This window comes from Mastigoproctus giganteus, chromosome 9, assembly GCF_048544385.1.
Source record: "Mastigoproctus giganteus isolate SK-2022 chromosome 9, ASM4854438v1, whole genome shotgun sequence".
NCBI lineage: Eukaryota > Metazoa > Arthropoda > Arachnida > Uropygi > Thelyphonidae > Mastigoproctus > Mastigoproctus giganteus.
Genome location: NC_143583.1, coordinates 135,140,127 through 135,159,754, shown reverse-complemented (window position 1 = coordinate 135,159,754; position 19,628 = coordinate 135,140,127). Strand labels below are relative to the sequence as shown.

General features: G+C 38.1%; 1 protein-coding gene across 1 annotated transcript in view; it reads right to left on the bottom strand.

Moving 5' to 3' along the window:
• The window catches only part of LOC150080758 (QRFP-like peptide receptor), a 76,294-nt gene that overhangs the window by 24,783 nt on the left and 31,883 nt on the right, over window positions 1-19,628 (bottom strand). The window contains 5 exon segments of the mRNA XM_090381166.1: window positions 424-439; window positions 9,327-9,341; window positions 10,646-10,903; window positions 11,137-11,260; window positions 14,775-14,896. Coding sequence (XP_090237292.1) covers window positions 424-439; window positions 9,327-9,341; window positions 10,646-10,903; window positions 11,137-11,260; window positions 14,775-14,896 — 535 coding nt within the window.

The window sequence follows — 19,628 nt, the reverse complement described above, 5'->3', positions numbered from 1 at the left end:
AAATGTGAATATAGGTAAGAAACAGATCATGCAAAAATCATAATTACCTAAAAGGTTACGGTAGTGATCTTCCACAGGATGCACAGTATTACCACTAGGCACTCGCTATGCAAAAATACTGGTGTAACTCGCGAAATAAATACTTGAAAACACTGTAAACTCGAGGAGCACAAGAGTAGACAGTCTTCGTAGCTACGCGCACTATCCTTGCCATCTTTACTTGTCTGGAGGCCCGAACTCAAACTTCACTTCTGTTGGCCTACTCTGCTGGCGTTGCGTTGTTGTTGGTTTTTAGGAGCATTAGCAGCTAAGGCCATATTGCTCCGGGATATGCGGTGGTCATTCCTTGACCTTTCCGCATCCTCCGTATTTGGTGGTAACGGGCTCGAACCCCGGTCTGATCAAGAAGCGTGTGCTACGCACTGCTGCTCCTGCCCACCTGGCTACGGAGGCGCCACTCTGCTGGCTAACGACTGTTCGCTTCGGGCTATATCACAAGGTCAAGCAGTTCCTCTGCGGTGAGGTTTCCGTCAGTTGACCGCTTGTAAGGTGGTGCGACTTTTACAACTATTTTAAGGAAGGGGAGAAAGAGAATACTGTATTATTATTCATGTGGGGACTAATGACATTAAGCATATACGATCTGACGATTTGTTAAACAAATATAGGACTATGCTGAAGAAATGTCGCCGTTAGGTCACAATGTCTGTGTTTGCAATTATGCCCAGGCACGATAGGAGGGATTATCTGCTGAAAGCCTTGTGGATTAACTCAAGACTTGAAGGACTTTGCAAGGCTTTTGGGGCGATATTTCTATCAGCTTGACCCGCGCTTGTAGGTAGAAGAAATCTGTTTTGTAAAGACGGGATACATTTAAACAAAGGTGGTGCAAACGTTTTTGCCAGTATTATTGAGGATACCTTAAAGTTTCAGGAAAACAGCTAGTTTGGGGTGGACAAGGGTAATATAGATACGCATTTATCTGATAGTATTGGTCAAATTAACTCTTGCACCTATCTCAAGAGTATTTGTTTGTTATCGCAACAGAACGTAGTAGCAAGATGTTCTGAAGGCAAAAACGTTTCAAATGAGCGGGTAGCAAATGCCTGGGCAGCGACTTTAAATAACTTTAAGGGGTGTGTCAGGGTAGTTAACTATACAAGAACACCAAGTCTTAATTGTTTATACAATAATGTCGGAAGTGTCAATAAAATGAGCGAATTCGAACTGCTGGTTAGGACAAGCAACGCTCACATAACAGGGCTTACAGAAACATGGTGCCACCCGGAGGTAACAGATGATGAGTTTCAGTATGGTATGTATAATGTATTTAGGAAGGACGGGGAAGATAGAAGGGGTGATGGGGTCATGCTTCTTATCAAAAGCGCGACGAAAGCTTTCCTGGATTCAGACGTTTCGCATGCTGAAATAGTTGGAAGCAAAGGTATAATGATATTGGGAGTAATCTACAGACCAGGTGATTGTGAAGATTATGATGAAAGCCTCTTCTGCAAATGGAAGGGGCAAGTAAGCGTGAATGTCTTATGGGTGATTTCAATTTGCCTCTAATTGATTGGAGCAAATGGGAAGAAACTCGACATGGGGGACAACAATTTTTAAATCAACTAGATGATTGCTATTTGTATCATGTCAGGGAAAGTACTAGGGGAAAGAATACTCTAGACCTCATCACCATGAATCAGATGAATGACATAATAGGGCTGACAGTACAGGAACCAGTAGCAGGAAGTGATCACGGAGTTCTACGGGAGACGGACGATGTAGAGAGAGGTAGCAGTGGTTAAAGGCAAAGGAACGGGGTATAATTTCAGAAAAGGAAATTACGATGCCTTAAGGTGCTACGCGGCATCTATTAAACGGTTAAAATATCTTACAGAGAGCGAATACAAATGAATTATGGTATACCCTTAAAAATTAATCACAGAAGACTTGAATGCTTATATACCATTAAAAAAATCCTCCACGAGGAGGATTCCCAGTTGGATGAATAATGTAGTTGCCAAATTACTTCAGAAAAAGACTGCATGGAAAAGTTAGAGTAATAAAAAGTACTGACGCCTATAGCAGCTACAAATTGATCTGTAATAATGCCACTGAAAGGGTTAGGCTGACGAAGGCAGATTATGAGAAATCGCTGGCAAACAGCAAAGTGGGGGGGGGGGGGAACAGGGAATTCTTCACATATATAAAGGCAAAGAAGAGAAGGACAAACCAGATCGGACCCTTATGTAATGGATGTGGGATAGTATTAGATACCCCAGCTGAGGTTGCAGATGAACTCAACAGTTACTTTGCATCGATATTTACAGAAGAAAAATCTTTCATGTCAATAAGAAATTATGGGAGTGAAGCTGGAAAAAATTTAATTAATGATGTTAATTTCACGTGTTTATTTAATGAAAAAACTTGCGAGCCTGCAGGCCAGTAAGGCTCCTGGGTTTGATGGCATATGCCCTAGAATCATAAGAAAGGTGGCAAGTGAGTACACTGAACCATTGAGCTTAATTATGAGAGCATCACTGGACTCGGGAGTGATTCCGTTGGATTGGAAAACTGCCAATGTATCTCCAATACATAAGTGCAGTTCTAAGAGTGAACTGGTAACTTCAGTAGTAGGGAAAATCATGGAGACAATGATCAATGGTGGAATTCAGGATCATTTAGATAGAAATGGAATTCTGAAGGATATTTCGCATGGTTTTGTAAAGGGAAAATCATGTCTAACAAATCTGGTTAGCTATTTTGACAGGGTCACTCAAGAGCTGGACTTAGGGAATAATTTCGACATTGTTTATTTGGATTTCAGCAAAGCATTTGACTGAGTCCCCACATGAGCGGTTACTTTATAAGCTGGAACAGGTTGGAATCGCAGGGAAAATTCTTAGATGGATAGCTGGATGGCTTCAGGGTATGAGGCAGAGGGTTGTGATAAATGGTTATTCATCAGATTGGGTTGATGTAAGCAGTGGGGTTCCCCAAGGATCAGTATTAGGACCACTGTTGTTTTTATTTTCATAAATGACATCGATGAAGGGACAGAGGGCGTGATGTCTAAATTTGCAGATGATGTAAAGATTGGTAGAGTAGTTAATGATCACCGCCAAGCAGAGCTTTTTCAGAGTGACCTTGACAGACTTCAGGGATGGTCAGAAAAGTGACAGCTATGCTTTAATCAACAAAGTGTAAGATATTACACCTGGGGAACAGCAACTCTAAAATAACTTATACACTTGGTGAAGATGAACTAAAGCCGGTAGTGGAGGAAAGGGACTTGGGTGTCACGATACGGTCCGATATGAAGTTCTCTGAGCATTGTAGACAGGTACAAGGAAGGTCCATGGTGTCCTATCGATGATTTATCGAACAATTGCTAGTAGACATAAGGACGTCATAATCCCATTATATAAGGCTATTGTTAGACCACACTTGGAATATCGTGTTCAAGTATGGAGACCGCACCTAAAGGAAGACATTGCTTCTTGAAAGGGTACAAAGACAGGTAACTCGCCTGGTGAGATTATATGAACGCAAAAGGGCATCCATACAAGGAAAGACTTCGAATATGTGGGTTATTATTATTATTATTATTATTAGCTATTTGGTGCAAGGAAGCCTGAGGCTTATGCAGCACCAGCAAAAAAAAAAAAAAAAAAAAAAATTACCAAGTTACCCCGAGAGAGAGAGAGAGAGAGAGAGAGAGAGAGAGAGAGAGAGAGAGAGAGAGAGAGTGTCAAAAGGGAATTACCAAGAAAGAGAAGAATGATGATATCCAGCTCAGGACCCTGGGTGTGCCAAGCCCATACTCACCAGATGTGAGCCCCCGGGATGATTGCAGAGCTTGGAAACCGCGCACCTTAGAGGAGACTTGATTGAGGTGTTTGGCACTGAGAGGTTGAAATAAAATGAATGTGGACGAAATTTCACGGTTATAAATGATTCTAGAACTAGGGGCCATAATTTAAAGTTACGGGGGAAGCTGTGTAGACTGGATTGCAGCAAATTTTATTTTAGCCAGCCAGTTATAAATTACTGAAATAAGTTACCTACATGGGTGATAGAGGCTGACAGTTTGGGGAAATTCAATGGTCAGCTGGATAATATCCTACGGGAGAAGGAAAACGCATAGGTTGTCTATTTACTTTTCTCTTATTATTTATTATTTTTTAAAATTTTATTCTTACTTTATTTTTATTATTTTTTTCATTTTATTTATTTATTTTTTATTTATCTTTCTATACATTAAAATAATTTTTTCCTAATGATATTTGTTCAGCCAGTGGGAGAAGAGAGATGCTGGTTATTTGGTAATACGTAACAGAAGCTTGTTTTACTGGGGTAAAACAAGCTTCTCCTTAAGCGTGGTCACGCGGTACCATTCTTGCTTTCCATATGTAACGTATTTATTTAAATAAACTAAATGGAACAAGGCATAATACAGGTGATCCCCGCTTAACGCTGATAATTCGTTCGGGAAAAACAGAGCGCTAAGTGAACCCGCGCTAAGCGAGCTCCGGATTCCCATAAGGTAACGTGTATTTGTCAGTTGCGGTCGGTGCCATAGGATATTTCATAATCAATAATAAACGGTAGTGAAAAGATGCACAAATGTAAGTCAAAATATTTAATATTCAAATATTTGTACATATAAAATATTCTGCATTACATACGTATATAATTATGTGGTAACTATTTACGTATCAAAATTAAACTTAAAATTCCAATTAAAATCATGAATTTAATTGATTTTGATTGATTTGATTTAATTTAATTGATGAATTTAATCATGAATAATGTATCGATTTTGGGTTGAACTTTGGCGCTCTTCTAAATAAACTAAAAGGGGTATTAATTTTAAATCCTCCGCAGCGTTACCACTCAACAACAAAGTGAACCGATCCTTCGCCGCTTTGAAACCTGGCATGGGTTTTCCTTCTTTCAATATGAAATTTCTTTTTTGAAAGTTTCGGCTCCTTGATCTGCACTTGCGGCTTCTCCCTGGATTTTAAATCTATTCAACCAGCCTTTACCAGTTTTAAATGGTTCCACTTTTTTTTTTTTTTTTTAGGTGAGTTTTCTTCAGATAATCATATTGGTTAATCTCTCTCTCTCTTTTATAATATTTAATTTAACTGAATTCTGCATTGGATATTATCTTCAATAAAATTAGTTAGTCTTTCCATTTCAATCCTAATAGCCGGCCTAGCCCTAGTTGCTTGCAGTGGAACAGCTATCTTTCCCGCTGCTAAAATTTAATTCTTTATTTTTTTTTTTTATATTTGTTCTTACAGTTAAACTTGAAAGTCCTAAATTATGGCACACATCCGCTTGTCGTTGACCGGAATCGATTCGTTTCAAAACGTCTAATTTAATTTTCAAATTCAGTCTTTTTCTTACAATTATAGTCTTCGTACTGCGCTCAGACGTTGCTTTTTCATTCGTATCGGCCATTATTAACTCTTCTAAAATGTAACTGCGTTGGTTGCATTAATTATGATACAATGTTCAAGTAAACTGTCCGTTTTACACGATGTCTAATACGGTACTGAGTGATGACTAGACTTCGGATAAATGCATATAACGCTGATATTACAAGCAATATACTTGATCATTTTTTAAAATGTTGATCTCGGAACGACGTGACAAGTCACTGTACTGCAATTAAATTAGCGTGCGAGAAACTTTCACTGAGCGTGGGAAACGTTTTAATGCTGTTTTGCTATTCATTTTCAAGCTATCGATTCCATCAAATGAAACGATTCCGTTAAATATGCAAAAAATTCAATCTGTAAAAGAGCGTTATAATGATCTGAGACAGCGTTATAGTCAGATACGGGTTATAATATAAGAACAGCGTTATAGCGAATCAGCGTAAAGCGAACCCAGTTATAACGGGGGCCTGATGTACAGCAGGTATTTTAAGATTCTATATCTGTATAATATCGGTGTAGATACACCAAAGACAACTCTTAAGAAAAACTACGATCTTAGTGTGAAAGGAATCCACCGATGACAAGCCAACTAGCTTTGAAACGGTGCCGTCTGGGTGATGGTACCCACAGAGAATAAGTGACAAGTCTTCTCTATTAGTGAAGCGTTACTAATTCGAGGTAGTGCAATACATGGTAACTTGTGAAGGATGAGCACAATATGCGATACAGATGAAATGATGCCTTTCACACTACGATCGTAGTTTTTTTTAGAGTTGTCTATGGTGTATCTACACCGATTTTATATAGATATAGTAACGTATTTATGTATTCATAGCTGAGGAAGAGAGACACACAGAGAGGCGAAAGCTGTAAGTCTTTTATTTTATCAAAAGAAGTGAGCGCAACGAGCAGGGGGCGAAACCTCCTAGTTTATTATTATTTATTATTTTTTTTGGTTGGTGCAGCATTAGTCATAGGCTTCCTTTGTGGGGGGTGGAAAACAATGATGATTGGTATTACATATTTTTTAGTTATTGTTTTATTGTTCTTATTTCGTTTTGTTTTGTTCCCTATTATGTGTTTGTCCACTTTATTCTTATTTCCCCCACTTACGCATCTGACTTTACTTCCTAGGAGAATTCCAGATTCGTGGGAACTTCTCAATTGTGTATAATTCCCTTCGGAAAGGCTGAGTGTTCAAGAATAACAACTCACAAATTAACAAACAACAAAGTTTATTTACATATATATATACAACATAATATACAATTGAATAAAAAACATGTAATATGCATACAAGGTTAAGTCAAGGATACCTTGCATATATTATTCTTATATTACCAATCAATATGCTATTTTCATCATTATAATCTGTGTTCTTGCCATTCTGTTACAATACACTGAAGACTAATCTTAACTTTCCTAAAGTCTCTATTTGTTATTAGTCTTTCAGTTGGACCAACAATTTTTCTTTAATACAAACACTATATTCAATTATCTATCCTTAGAACATTCAAGATTCTCACTATAAACTTTATTATCCTTCTAACATATTATAATCATCTGAACAACAATTTAATCTATTACTTATCTTTCTTTTCTCTTGCATTTTACAATAACCTTCTTGAATTAATTAAACTCTGTTAGTGTATATATATATAATTTACTTAAGAGATAATTTATCTATCAAGTTACTTCTAGTGCTATCTCTGTTTTTCGTTAATTAATCACTATACTGTTTAACTAACAGTCCTTGTTAACTTACAGTACTTACTATTATCCTTTTTCTTTCCTTTGCTTTCCGGGGCGGTTTCAACCTTCCATTTTTGGCTCTCTAAGGATCTCCTTCATCTGCTACACCTGAATTTGCTACAGGTAATTTTTAGGAACTCTTTGCTGCACTGGGACTGGCGTTCTTTCTCCACCTTATTCGGGTTACTTCTATCTTTTCCATTCGTTGCTTCCTTCCTTCTCCTCGAGCTACTAACTTCGCATTTTCGCTCCTTTCCCTCGAGCTACTGATTCTGCGGATTTCGCTCCCCTTCTCTCCACCTTTCTCTCGAGGTGCCGTCTGGGCACCACAAGGAAAACTCATAGGGCATCTCACACTAACTCCTTCTCCACTCCACTTTATTAAAACTTATCACAAGGAAAAACTCATAGGGTGCTACCCTCGTTTTTTTGCTCCACCTATTAAGAACTTTTTCAGGAAGAAAATTTCCCAGGGCGCTACCCTTCTCTTTTCCCACTACGACCAAACACTCAACTGTTAACTGACACATATTTCCTACCACAACAGAACCCTCAACTGTCCATGTTACTAACTCATTTTACTTATCTCGACGAAAATCTCGACTGCTGTGTCCGCTGACTATTTCATTTTCCCTAGCACCAACAAAAACTCAACTTAGAATCCCACTAACCCATTTTCCTAAACACCCACAATACTCAACTCGGGGATCTGTCACTAACTCATCTTCGCAAAACACTCCCAAATTCTCAACTCTGTGTGTGTTCTAATTCATTTCCATAAACACACACACATAAAACTCAACTCTGTGTCTAACTCCGTCTCCCCCTCTTCACTCACTTTTTGTACATCTCCTTTTCTGTACAGCCTACATATGTTAAATCTCGCCCTAGTTTTCTGTTTAACCAATCTTACTCATTTTATCAACTTTCTCTCTCTTCTTATTCGCTAATTTTAATTTTCTCAAGCTGATTCCTTGTTGCTCCATCTAACTTCTTATTTTAAGAAATTTGTAAACTTTCTCAGGCTGTCAGTACCTTTTGAAGTCAGCCGCTAATAGTTATACTGTAGCAGACTAATTTCCCACGATCTAAAAACTTGCCATCACCGACAGTCAGAGCCAGACTTCCATCTAATTCCCAGCATTTATTCTGTTTTTACTGTCCGGGAGTAACCGATTAAAGAAATGTCCCGACAGCACTGGTCCACCGCGCTATTGTTTACCAGAGTTGACACCTTTTACTAATAGCAGTTGCTACTCGTTTCTATTGTTTTGGTTTGCCTGTGTGAGCTGAGAGTCGAAGTGTACCTAGCTTGCTAATAGCTTTCTACTTACCGCTCCCCTTGTATGGACGTTGTCTAATTTAATCCCTTGGCTTGTAAGGTTCGCTCTCCCATATTGCCATATTATAAGTTTTGCTTTAAATAAATCTCACTCCTCCACAAAATATTATATTTGTAAGATTTTACATCTTACACTATGCGCATATTGCTAATACTAAATCAGGTTCTGAAAATTTTTGCCACATATTGGGTGATATTACGGTCCTCTACACGGTCAGCATATTTACAAATTAATCCAGATTAATACTATACTGCATTATACTATTAATTACAAATTAATACTATAATGCAGCAGAATACTGAATTTTGAGGTTGTTGTTGTAAGGTTTTAGGAGTATAAGCGACGACGGCCATATTGCACCGTGTATATTGTCTGTAAATTGCGTGTCCTGAGGTGGATTTTCTGTTTGCTGGACGAAAAGATGGAGTTTCCAGGAGGAAAAAGAACCATGCTACCCTCTCCTCAGACTAATTCAGCCGTATTGTGAAAAAGGTCCATAAAAATTTCTCTCGTCGTCGACGGGACTCGAACTCAGGTCTTTTCCACCTGGTGTGGGGAGAAGGCGATTCTACTAACTGTATTACCCATGAAGGCAATTCCGAAGTTGGCTCGATAAAGTAACATGTAGGATCTGGTAAGGTTCCACGTTACCCTTATGAAAATTTCTACTTTCAGTCATGAAATGTGGCTATACATTAAATAGCTATGAAAAATCGCCAATAAAATAATAGCACGGCCGGAGTGGTTTGTACGAGTGATGAATTCACGAAACATCGCAGACTGTCTTGTCTTCACCCTTCCCTCAACGACAGAATCAAGGAATTATTTGTGATTTAAAGGAAATTAAAACACTGTTACACCACGTGATAGTGTTAAATGTTTTATTTAAAACAAATTGTTGAATTTATTAATATTTTTTAATGGGATTTATGTACAGATGAGTATCGCAAGCCAAGAATCCAAGCCGGTTGGTATTTGGGGATTCTATATTGTGATCATATTATACGTATACATTTAAAAATATATATTCACCTGCCTATTTATTCTACTTCGTAAATTACAGAGTTTTATAAAATTAAAATTCTTTTACAGACAGCTTGTATACAGTATCTGTCAAATAGAAGAGAGAAACCAACCCCTCCCTAAAATAATTTAGTTTCGTTGCAATAAGATATATGAATACACAGAAAGTGTACTTGTATGTCAATACGAGTCTGTTTTGAGTGTACTGCAAGTTTATTAATAGGGTTAATCCTGGCAATTCGTAGCTTGAAGAAATCAGTCAAATGATCCAACCCTGCATTGCAGTTGAAATGAATAGCGCACACTATAAATCGGGAGAATCAATAATGACTTTTACACAGTTTTGCATGACTAATATGATTTGGTGTACAATCTGTACTGTGTCGTGTCTGTAACAAAAACAGTTGATTAATTTTGTTCTGTATTGATTTTATATTATCAGTCAAATGTTAAACTTCAGCACCATAATGAAAGAATCATGAAGCCAAATAGTTTCCCCTTAGCATTCACATTGGTGGCACCTTCGACTCGCCCTCTACTCTTTTATTAATATTGTTGTGTGTGTGTGTTTTTTTTTTTGTTGTTGCACATTGACTTCTGTGGCCATAATGCACCTTCCAAAGTTTTTGCATTTTACTCTGATCCAATCCCGAGGCGGGATTCGAACCTGCGACCCATTGGATTGCCAGGCAGGCACTTTACCCACCTGGCTAGCTCGGTCGGCATTAATATTGTATAGAATTAAAGCACGCCTTTTATATTATATGATAGCACTATTGATGCCAATCCTTAATAAATTTAAAAATCTCAACTCATAAAATCCTCATGTCATTTTGCTTAAGTTCACTTTCCCGTTTAGATTTAAGCCTGCGTACTTCTACATCCTTGAAGACAAGCTACGCATTTTGTCATTGAGAGTTCCCACGAAAGATTAAAAATTAAATAAAAATTTAAATGGTTAAAATAACACAAACTAAAAGCCCTTTTAACATTAATTTACTGGTTTTCCAGGAACGAATATTTTCCTGTTTACAAAGAAATTTATTTGGAAACAGTGTATTGCAGTAAAATTCATACATTCTTATATAAAATATCAGTTTTGAAAGTGAACTCAAACATCCACACTTACATTTCCCCTGAAGTCATACTGGCTCGCTCTTTAACCACAATCCATAGCTGATGGCAAATTCGGGTGTAAGTATATGCCATAACCACAGAAGGTATTACTAGTACTAGAAGCAACATATATACTTCATAAGCTTTCCATAAAGTCGGTTGAAACCAGTTTCTGATACACCAGTAACCTGTGTACCTCACTCCAACCTCCATATGGATCTGAAAAGCACCAAAAAACGTACATCAGAAATGGCAAAATAGTGTCCATAGAATGAGAAGTTTTTGGTTAATATTTATTCCTGGGTTTATCTTTCTCTCTCTCTCTCTCGTATTAGAGAATCATTACAAACAGAACTCTACCTATTTTTATGATCCTTAGTTAAGCAAAAAGATAAAACAAGTACTAAAGCCAGCAGAAGACACAAAAAAGAGAGAGAGACTTGTGATGTTACCTGAGCGAATACAATGGGCACTGCTGCTATCAGTGAAACAGTCCAGATAACTAAGATGACTCTTCGAGCCTGGCTTACGGTGCAAAGATAGCGCGACTTGACAGGATAGATGATGGCATAATACCTGCAAGGTGAAAGAGATAAAGAAAAACAACAGTGAAAATTACTTCTTCCTCATCAGCTGAGTGACTTCACATTTTTGCCGAATACATTTAGACCTTTTCCTTAAAGGTAAAATAGAGCATATACAGGGCCAATACGAAGTGTTTCTACAGCCGAGAAAGTTACTTGGAAGTGCTTTTAAACCATTAAATCCCATAACACTTGCGCCGCTAGAGGAGGGGTACATCTGTCATGACACCCTCATCCTGGCTGAGAAATACGTACCTGGGAGCGGTAAAATCTAATGTAGTTCCATGGGTTGCGAATAGATGCAGATATCGTACTAGTCAGTTTTCACAGAAAGTTTAATCCGCAATAAAAAAAAAAAAAAAAAAAAATTTTGCTTGATTTCTTTAGTCAGGAGCTCACGTAGAGCAGAATATCTCTAAAAATTAGCAAAATTACCTGGTTATTCTATATACGATGATTAGTCTAGTAATTCTATGTTATTCCAACTAATAAAGCAGTAGTGCTCGTCTCAAGTTCTTAATGTAAGAGCAATTAAAAAATGGAAGAATTTTTGGCCGTTACTTAAGAGATTTTATAAAGCCATGCTTCACGACTTAAACGTTAAAAAATTACTTATCTTCTGTTTACGTTTTGTAACCGCTGAAGTTGTTCTTCATGGCATATCCTTGTCTATATCTTCAAATTAAAAAAAAATAAAAATAAATAAAAAGGCTCTTTGATAAAATCAATCTCGCCCATTATAGAAAAAAACCACAGCCCCATTTTCTACAACACATGCTGGTATTTAGTTTTGCAAAATGGCACTGGCGTTTAGCAACTGTTTGTCAATGTTTAAGCAAAACTGAAGAAGAAACATCCCTCAGTCGATTACAAAGAGTGGTTTCTCCATCCTGTTTGTTAGAAACGAATCCCGAAGTACATCATATTATAAGGTAGTGTAAGCAAAGCTGTAATGGAATGTATACGACGTATATCCTCTGGATTTTTTTTTTTAGGTGAATAGCGTATACCTTCTGGTTTTTGAAATCTTGAAGAAACAAATATTATTAAAATATTTACTGAAAATTAAAAATAAATTTATGAGCATTTGATTCTTATAATTCTCAAAAATCAATGCTTTTGTTCCTGACTTCAAGCAGGCTTTGGCAAATCAATATTTGCAGCAGTAGGAGTATTGAGGCCGGTGGAAGATGAAGATCTGGTCTCAATACTAAAGGCATCGTCAGGTAATGAAGGATTCTTATTCACTTTGAGCCCATTAGTTTCAAGAGTAGGTTCAGAATTCTTCCTAGCTTCCCTTAAGTGGCAAGACATAATTGACTTGAGATTTTTAATTTGGGCGTTAATGTCGGAAATTTCAGCCTGTTGATTAGTTAATATTGTTTTTATACCACGAATCTCCGTGGATAGCTCGCAGTTTCCTTCATTGAGTGTATTAGAATCCAAGGGAATATCAGATTTTGCAGTATGAGGTACGCTGATTAGCTGAGTTTGAATGAGGATTTTCTGCATAATATTAAATTCAGTTGATTGCAGAATACAAAAGGTTGGATTCAGAGTTTCAATAGGGAGGGAGTTAGTGCTGAGATCTTCTGACAGCACAAATATATGTTTGAGTTGATGCATCTGAAAGTTGATGCGACCCCGAAGACAACAAAGAAGGATTAGAGGCTTCATCCACGTACGATTCAGAGTCACTATTTCTAGTTATTGGCATGATATTTGTCTCAAATGAACTAGAGTAGGGCATTTCAACTTTGTTAGCAGAAGAGGAGGCAAGTGTAACAGGTTCTGTGCTGTTTTGCGTTGCAACAGTTATAGGCCTTTTCTGAGTCGACAACTATCACAACAGAATGATTTCCGACGACTTTTATTTAATTTTTTCAGGTCAGATTGGGTACAGTCATTGCATATTAATTGCTTACACTCAATTGGACAATGGGGTCAAAGTGGTCCCACAGATGGTGCAGACGCTAGAATTTTGACAGAAGGTAGAATTTTTCATATTGAATTCAGTTATTGTAGTGTTACTAGACAATTTAATATCACCACCAGTTGTTTGGTTTTGCAAGCAATTGGCACTGTGACCAGCCGGTCGCCTTAGTTGTCCCGCAGTGAAATCCACAGGTAGCAGGAGTCTTAAGTAGGGAGGGGAGAGCAGAGCGGCTATGCGAAACTAATGCCTGGTCAAAGTCAAGTGTCTGTTGGACACATGCATGAGTTGAACTACAAGATAATGGCTGAAAGCGCTTGAATAGAGTAGCAGAATGAACATGCAGAAATTCATTTAATACTGATCTGTTGTCTGCTCAAATAATAAAGTACTTGCACCTGGCAATCCAAGAGCCTATCTTTATGTGGTGGCACTAATAGGAACTTAATACTTTAATTAAAAAACACACAAATCAAGAAAAGTTTACGGAGCACATCATACAAACAGCCGGACACAATCGTTCCCCTAGCGGAACCTTTTCGTAACATTCATAGCGTATACCTTATGCTAATTTTACGACTACAGAACTGGGTGTAAATTAGGTACCCCTGCCTTATAATACCTCACTTAAAGTTTGGCGGTTCGTAGAATTTAATTGGTACACTCTGGAAAGTTACAATAAAGTTTGGTTTTAGCCCAATATATTAATTAGATTAATATATTAAAACCATTAGTATCGAAATTGGAGTACGTAGGCTGCTGATTACCTCCACCTCCGGTTCCGCGACACCACATGAACGCTAATATTAAGACGGGCAACTTAATATTTGAAACAAAATTTTATGAATGTTATAATTAATGCTTCTTGTTTATTCAATTTAAATATATTAAATTATATTTTTATTTTAACATCTTAGTAAAATGAACTGAGCTAAATTTGCTAGTCAGTATATTTATTCAGCATAATCGTTTTATAGCATCCATTGCACGGTTACCTCAGTTTACTTCCACTCTGATTCAAAGTGGAATAAGGGTGAAAGTTAATAGTTATTGCTCCTGTCCACGTAATTGAGAACATAACCAGTTCTGTTGTTGTTCCAGTTCTATTTGTTGAATGAAATTAACTATAAAATTATGAAATTTATATTTTAATTTTGAACTGAAAAACCTTTTTATGCTTATGAATGGTTCTGGGGTCCAGGTGCCAAACCAGAGTTGACTCAGGGTACCGCAACTCTTTAAGCCGGTTCTGTACCGAACGCTTCGTAAACTACAATTCTGTGATCACAACTGAAATGCAAAAATGGTTTCACTTTCGACATTCAGCAAACATACAGCACGTAAACAGCGCAATGAACAACTGGTTATGTCCCCAATCACGTGGACAGGGGCGATAACTATTAATTCTCACCCTTATTCCACTTTGAATAAAAGCGGGAGTATTAGGTAACCGTGCAAAGGATGCAATAAAATGTTGATGCTGAATAGATGCACTGACTGGCAAATCTCGTTGATTATTTATTGATCTTAGTTAATGCAGTTAAGTTAATTAATGAAGGTCAAGTGATCTTACCTCTCGACACTCATCGATGTTAAAGTCAGTACGGAACAGATAGTTGACACGTTCTGCACATAGTAAACGAACTTGCAACAGAACTCGCCAAGCGTCCACGTAAAGGAAAACAACTCTCCGAACTGCAATGAAAGAGGAACTTTTCTTATTTAGCTTCAGAGGTTACTAATTATAAAACAACACAATATTCCTCACAAACCATGCTACACGAAACAACCACACATTCGGTGATATACTAAGTGAAAAATTTTGGAATATTTTGAACTCAAATGAGTCCCTTCCTCTTGTCCTTTAAAAACAAATTAATAGCATACGCTGTTTAAACTAAGCGCTAAGGCACATAAGACGTCGCTGTATCTTGTCTATTCAAGGATTAAGGATTTGTAATTCGGTTCGTCATGTAGCTTTTCCCTGAAACTCGTCACGTATCACACGTAAGGGAGCAGCAAGCACATACTCCACTTCGACTGTTCGTCGTCAACGCCCAAGGGTACCGGATACTAAATTCAGCCATTTGTTTAATTTCCAAGATAAGAAAGGGGAGGTGAGCTAACTTGCATTCAGAACTCTGGTGGACTGCTTTCCACCACCCAGCACTTCAGATACAGGGTCGCGAAAAGCGGGCCATTTTCACGCAGCTTAAATGAATCGTGTAAGTTGGATATGTTAAGGAACGATCTTGTCTTACATAACTCATTGGATACTATGTCACAGTAACATGGGCGCCTGCAGGATATTTTGCAAGGTGGTGCATGTGGGAATAAATTTTTTGTTCACCAAATTTTCAAATACATGCAATGTCTTACGTTTCAATAAATAAATTAAAATATTAAAAATTGTGTATTACTTCGAAATCCAAAGGTGGTGCACTTGCACAATGCTGCAGGCTCCCATGCACAGTAACAAAGGAATTGGACGTAAAAAAAATTTTTTTTTACATCCAGTGATATAATGCGTACCACCTAGTACGCATTATATTATATTATTAGTGCTATTTTGTATTAGTAGTGATTTAGTATTGCCGTAGCGGGATGGTCAGGCGCGAGGGTGCATAAGTACACGTGCCTTGAGTGACCGGGGTTCTAGCCCGTGACTGATAAATACGGTGTTGTTTCTTGTATTATCTCTATCTTGTGAACTCCTCTGACCGTGTGGTTGTCCCGGAATATAAACAGAACATTTTATTTATTTACTACCAGTACTGTCGTGCATGGGTTTGAAGGAGAAGGCGGGGAGGTGATGCCGGAAATTTTTTGTTCTAGAGCAGTGTTTTTCAAACTTTTCTGATCGTGGCCCACTAGCCCCTCCCATAATTCACATTTAAAGATATGTCATATTTTACCGCCAGAGTTGAGCCTACAAATGCAGCATCGAAGTGAAAAATTGTGGGCTTCGCATTTATTGTCAGCCCTGAACTGATTCCAACTAAAAATTACGTCGAATGAAAATTGGAAGTTGGGATAGACTGAGAATAATACCAAGAAGTGATACAATTGTAAAGTATATAATTATGTATTCAAGGAATTAAGAACAAAATATATTATATAAATTAACGTGAAGAATGGCACTGTTTACTTTCAGAAACCAGTAAAGGTATATCTGGTTCCAAGCTGGAGAGTTTTTTAATCTCATATCCGGCTCCAAGTTTAGCCGATTTCTGTTCTTTGTTTTCATACTCTCACAAGTGTTGAAAAACCAACTTCGCAGTTATAAGTTGAGGGGAATGACAGTAAGAACTTCAGTGCTACGTCGGTGAGTCCAGGATATTCCGTACGTGGAGCCAAAAATCCATCAAACTTTTTTTCCCTAAACACGAACTTCAATGACATATCTGAAGCCAGTTCGATAAGATTGTCTATCTCTTTTGACGAACGCTGCTTCCCCTCATTGTTTTATGCATTCCATGCATGTAAAAGGATTCCTGATCCACTCAAATTCTGTTTCTTGTTCTGGAAAATATTTTTTGAACTGGCTGCTAAGGCCTCGTAAGTGCTATTTCAAGTCTGATGATCATATCAGAAATTTTTTCGCCAGATGTCATCAAGAAATCATTCAGCGTAAAACTCAAAAGTCTTGTTTGTCGAGGCGTTTCTGCCATAGTTCCATTTTCATACACATTGCCCTTACTTTATCTGGAACATTAAAGATGGTGACATCTTTTCCTTACAAAGTAAGGTTCAAACCATTCAAGATGCTGAATATATTGGCTAGGTATGCTAGTTGAGCAAGGCAGGAGATATGCATGCGATCGGAAAAGTGAAACACTTGACATTCACTATCATAGAGGTAGATTTTGATCTCGTCTCGCAATTCAAAGAAACGGGTAAGTAATTTTACACGCGAAAGCCAGCGAACTTCAGTATGAAATAGAAGTTGCGTGTGTTCGCTACCCATTTCGTCACATAATATTTTAAAAATACGTGCATTCAGAGGGCGACCTTTGATGTAGTTTATAATTTTTACTGCTTCATTCGTAACTGTTTTAAGGCCATTTGGCATATTCTTAGCAACAATGAGGCCGCCGTAGCCTAGTGGTCAGGCGCGCGGGTGCATAAGTACACGTGCCTTGAGTGACCGGGGTTCAAGCCCGTGACTGCTGAATACGGTGCTGTTCCTTGAATTCTGTCTATCTTGTGAACTCCTCTGACCGTTTGGTCGTCCCGGAGTATAAACAGAAAATTTATTTATTTTAAGTTGTTCACGATGAATGTTGCAGTGCGTTGCTGTTACCAATGGTGCAACAGATTTAACGCATGCAGAGAGGCCTTTCCTTTCGCCAGTCATTGCCGCAGCGCCGTCAGTGCAAAGACCGACACATCGTGTTCAATCGAATTTATTACTTATCAGAAACTCATTTAATGGTTTGAAAATATCCGCTCCTGTAGTCCTACCAGACAGAGTTCGGCAGAATAAAAAATTCATGGTGCACTTTTCCTAAATATTCAAATCTGACATATGCAAGGAAATGAGCTTCGCCAACCAAATCGGTAGACTCATCAAGTTGAAGCGAAAAGTACATACTCTGACGTAATCGCGATAACAGCTGAAAATGGCAGAAGGTTATCAAATTGTAGCAGGATACTTAATGATTTTGTAATAACTGAGAGCAAAGTGGAGGAGAAATTGTTGAAGTTAAACATAAGAAAAGCACCTGGGGTGGATGGGATCTATCCAGTTATATTAAAGGAGGCGGCAAAGCAACTAAGCAAACCCTTAGCCATAATTATGAGAGCATCCTTGGACTCAGGGGAGGTTCCCACGGACTGGAGATGTGCAAATATATCCCCAATTCACAAAGGGGGATCGAAGGGTGACGAGTAATTACAGACTAGTTAAACTTCTGTTCCGGGTAAAGTAATGGAGTCACTGGTTAAAGATGCATTGCAGGATCATCTAGACAAGACTGCAGCAATAATTCAGACGCAGCATGGGTTTGTTAAGGGAAAGTCTTGTCTGACAAATTTGATAGGATATTATGATGTGGTTACAAAGGAACTGGATGCAAAAAATAATTTTGATATCATATATTTGGATTTCAGGAAAGCTTTTGACACTGTTGCGCATGGAAGACTATTGTACAAATTGGAGAAGAATGGTATTAAGGGTAAGTTGCTACAGTGGATAAAAGGATGGTTAAGTGGGAGAAGACAGAGGGTGGTAATCAATGGGTGCTGCTCTTCGTGGATTAATGTTATTAGTAGAGTCCCACAGGGTTCGGTGTTGGGTCCACTGTTGTTTTGTATATTTATCAATGATATTGATGAAGGTATATCAGGCTTAGTGTCGAAGTTTGCAGATGATACAAAGGTTGGCAGGGTTGTTAATGACAGTAATGGCAGTGTGCTACTGCAACAGGATCTAGATAATTTGGGCAGATGGGCTAAGAAGTGGCAACTGAAGTCTAACCTTGACAAATGCAAAGTATATGGGTAGAAGTAACCCCAGAGAAACGTACCAACTGTATGGTACTACACTTAAGGTGGTAGAAAATGAAAAAGACCTGGGAGTAATTGTGCAGTCAGATAATGAAGTTTTCTGAGCAATGCAGACAGGCTGCCAGGGCAGGTCATGGGGTTTTGTCAATGATATATAGGAATTTTGCTAGAGGGAAAAGGTGATTGTACTTCTGTATAAGGCAATGGTCAGGCCACGCCTTGAGTACTGCGTGCAGGTCTGGAGGCCTCATTTTAGGAAGGATGTAGAGTTGCTAGAAAGAGTACAAAGAATGACAAGATTGGTGAGGGGAACAACGGGGTGCTCTTACCAAGAAAGGCTTATATTTTATTTTTATAGTAAATTTTTAATTCCTTGGCTGGTGTTTGTCTTTAATTATTGCAGTATGGAATTTCCCAGCCCCATAGGCCTGTTTGAAGATAAAGAAAGGCTTAAGTTCTGAAAATTGCAGCGCCTGGAGTGTAGGCACCTGTAAGGTGATCTGATTGAGGTGTATAAGGCCTTGAATGGCTTGTGCAAGCTCAATGCTGATGGGATTCTTCCTCTTGCTCAGATTAAGAACCTGAGGGGGCACAGTTTCAAATTGAGGAAATACAGTTGTAGAATAGATGTGCGGAAGTTTGCCTTTAGCCAGCGGATGGTTTATTGGTGGAACAGACTTCCATCTTTTGTTGTGGAAGTTGATAGCCTAAATAAATTTAAGTCTGAGCTGGATAGATTTGGAACGAATGGAGGGGTGAAATGGGAGGTTTTTTTTTTTTTTTGGCTGATGCTGCATAAGCTTGCTTTCTTGCATCGTATGTCTCTACTAATGCTAATTATATCTAGTAAATCACTAATAGGTAAGTGAAAATAGATAAAAAGACGGAGCACACTTCATATACTGTTGTCATCTCCGCC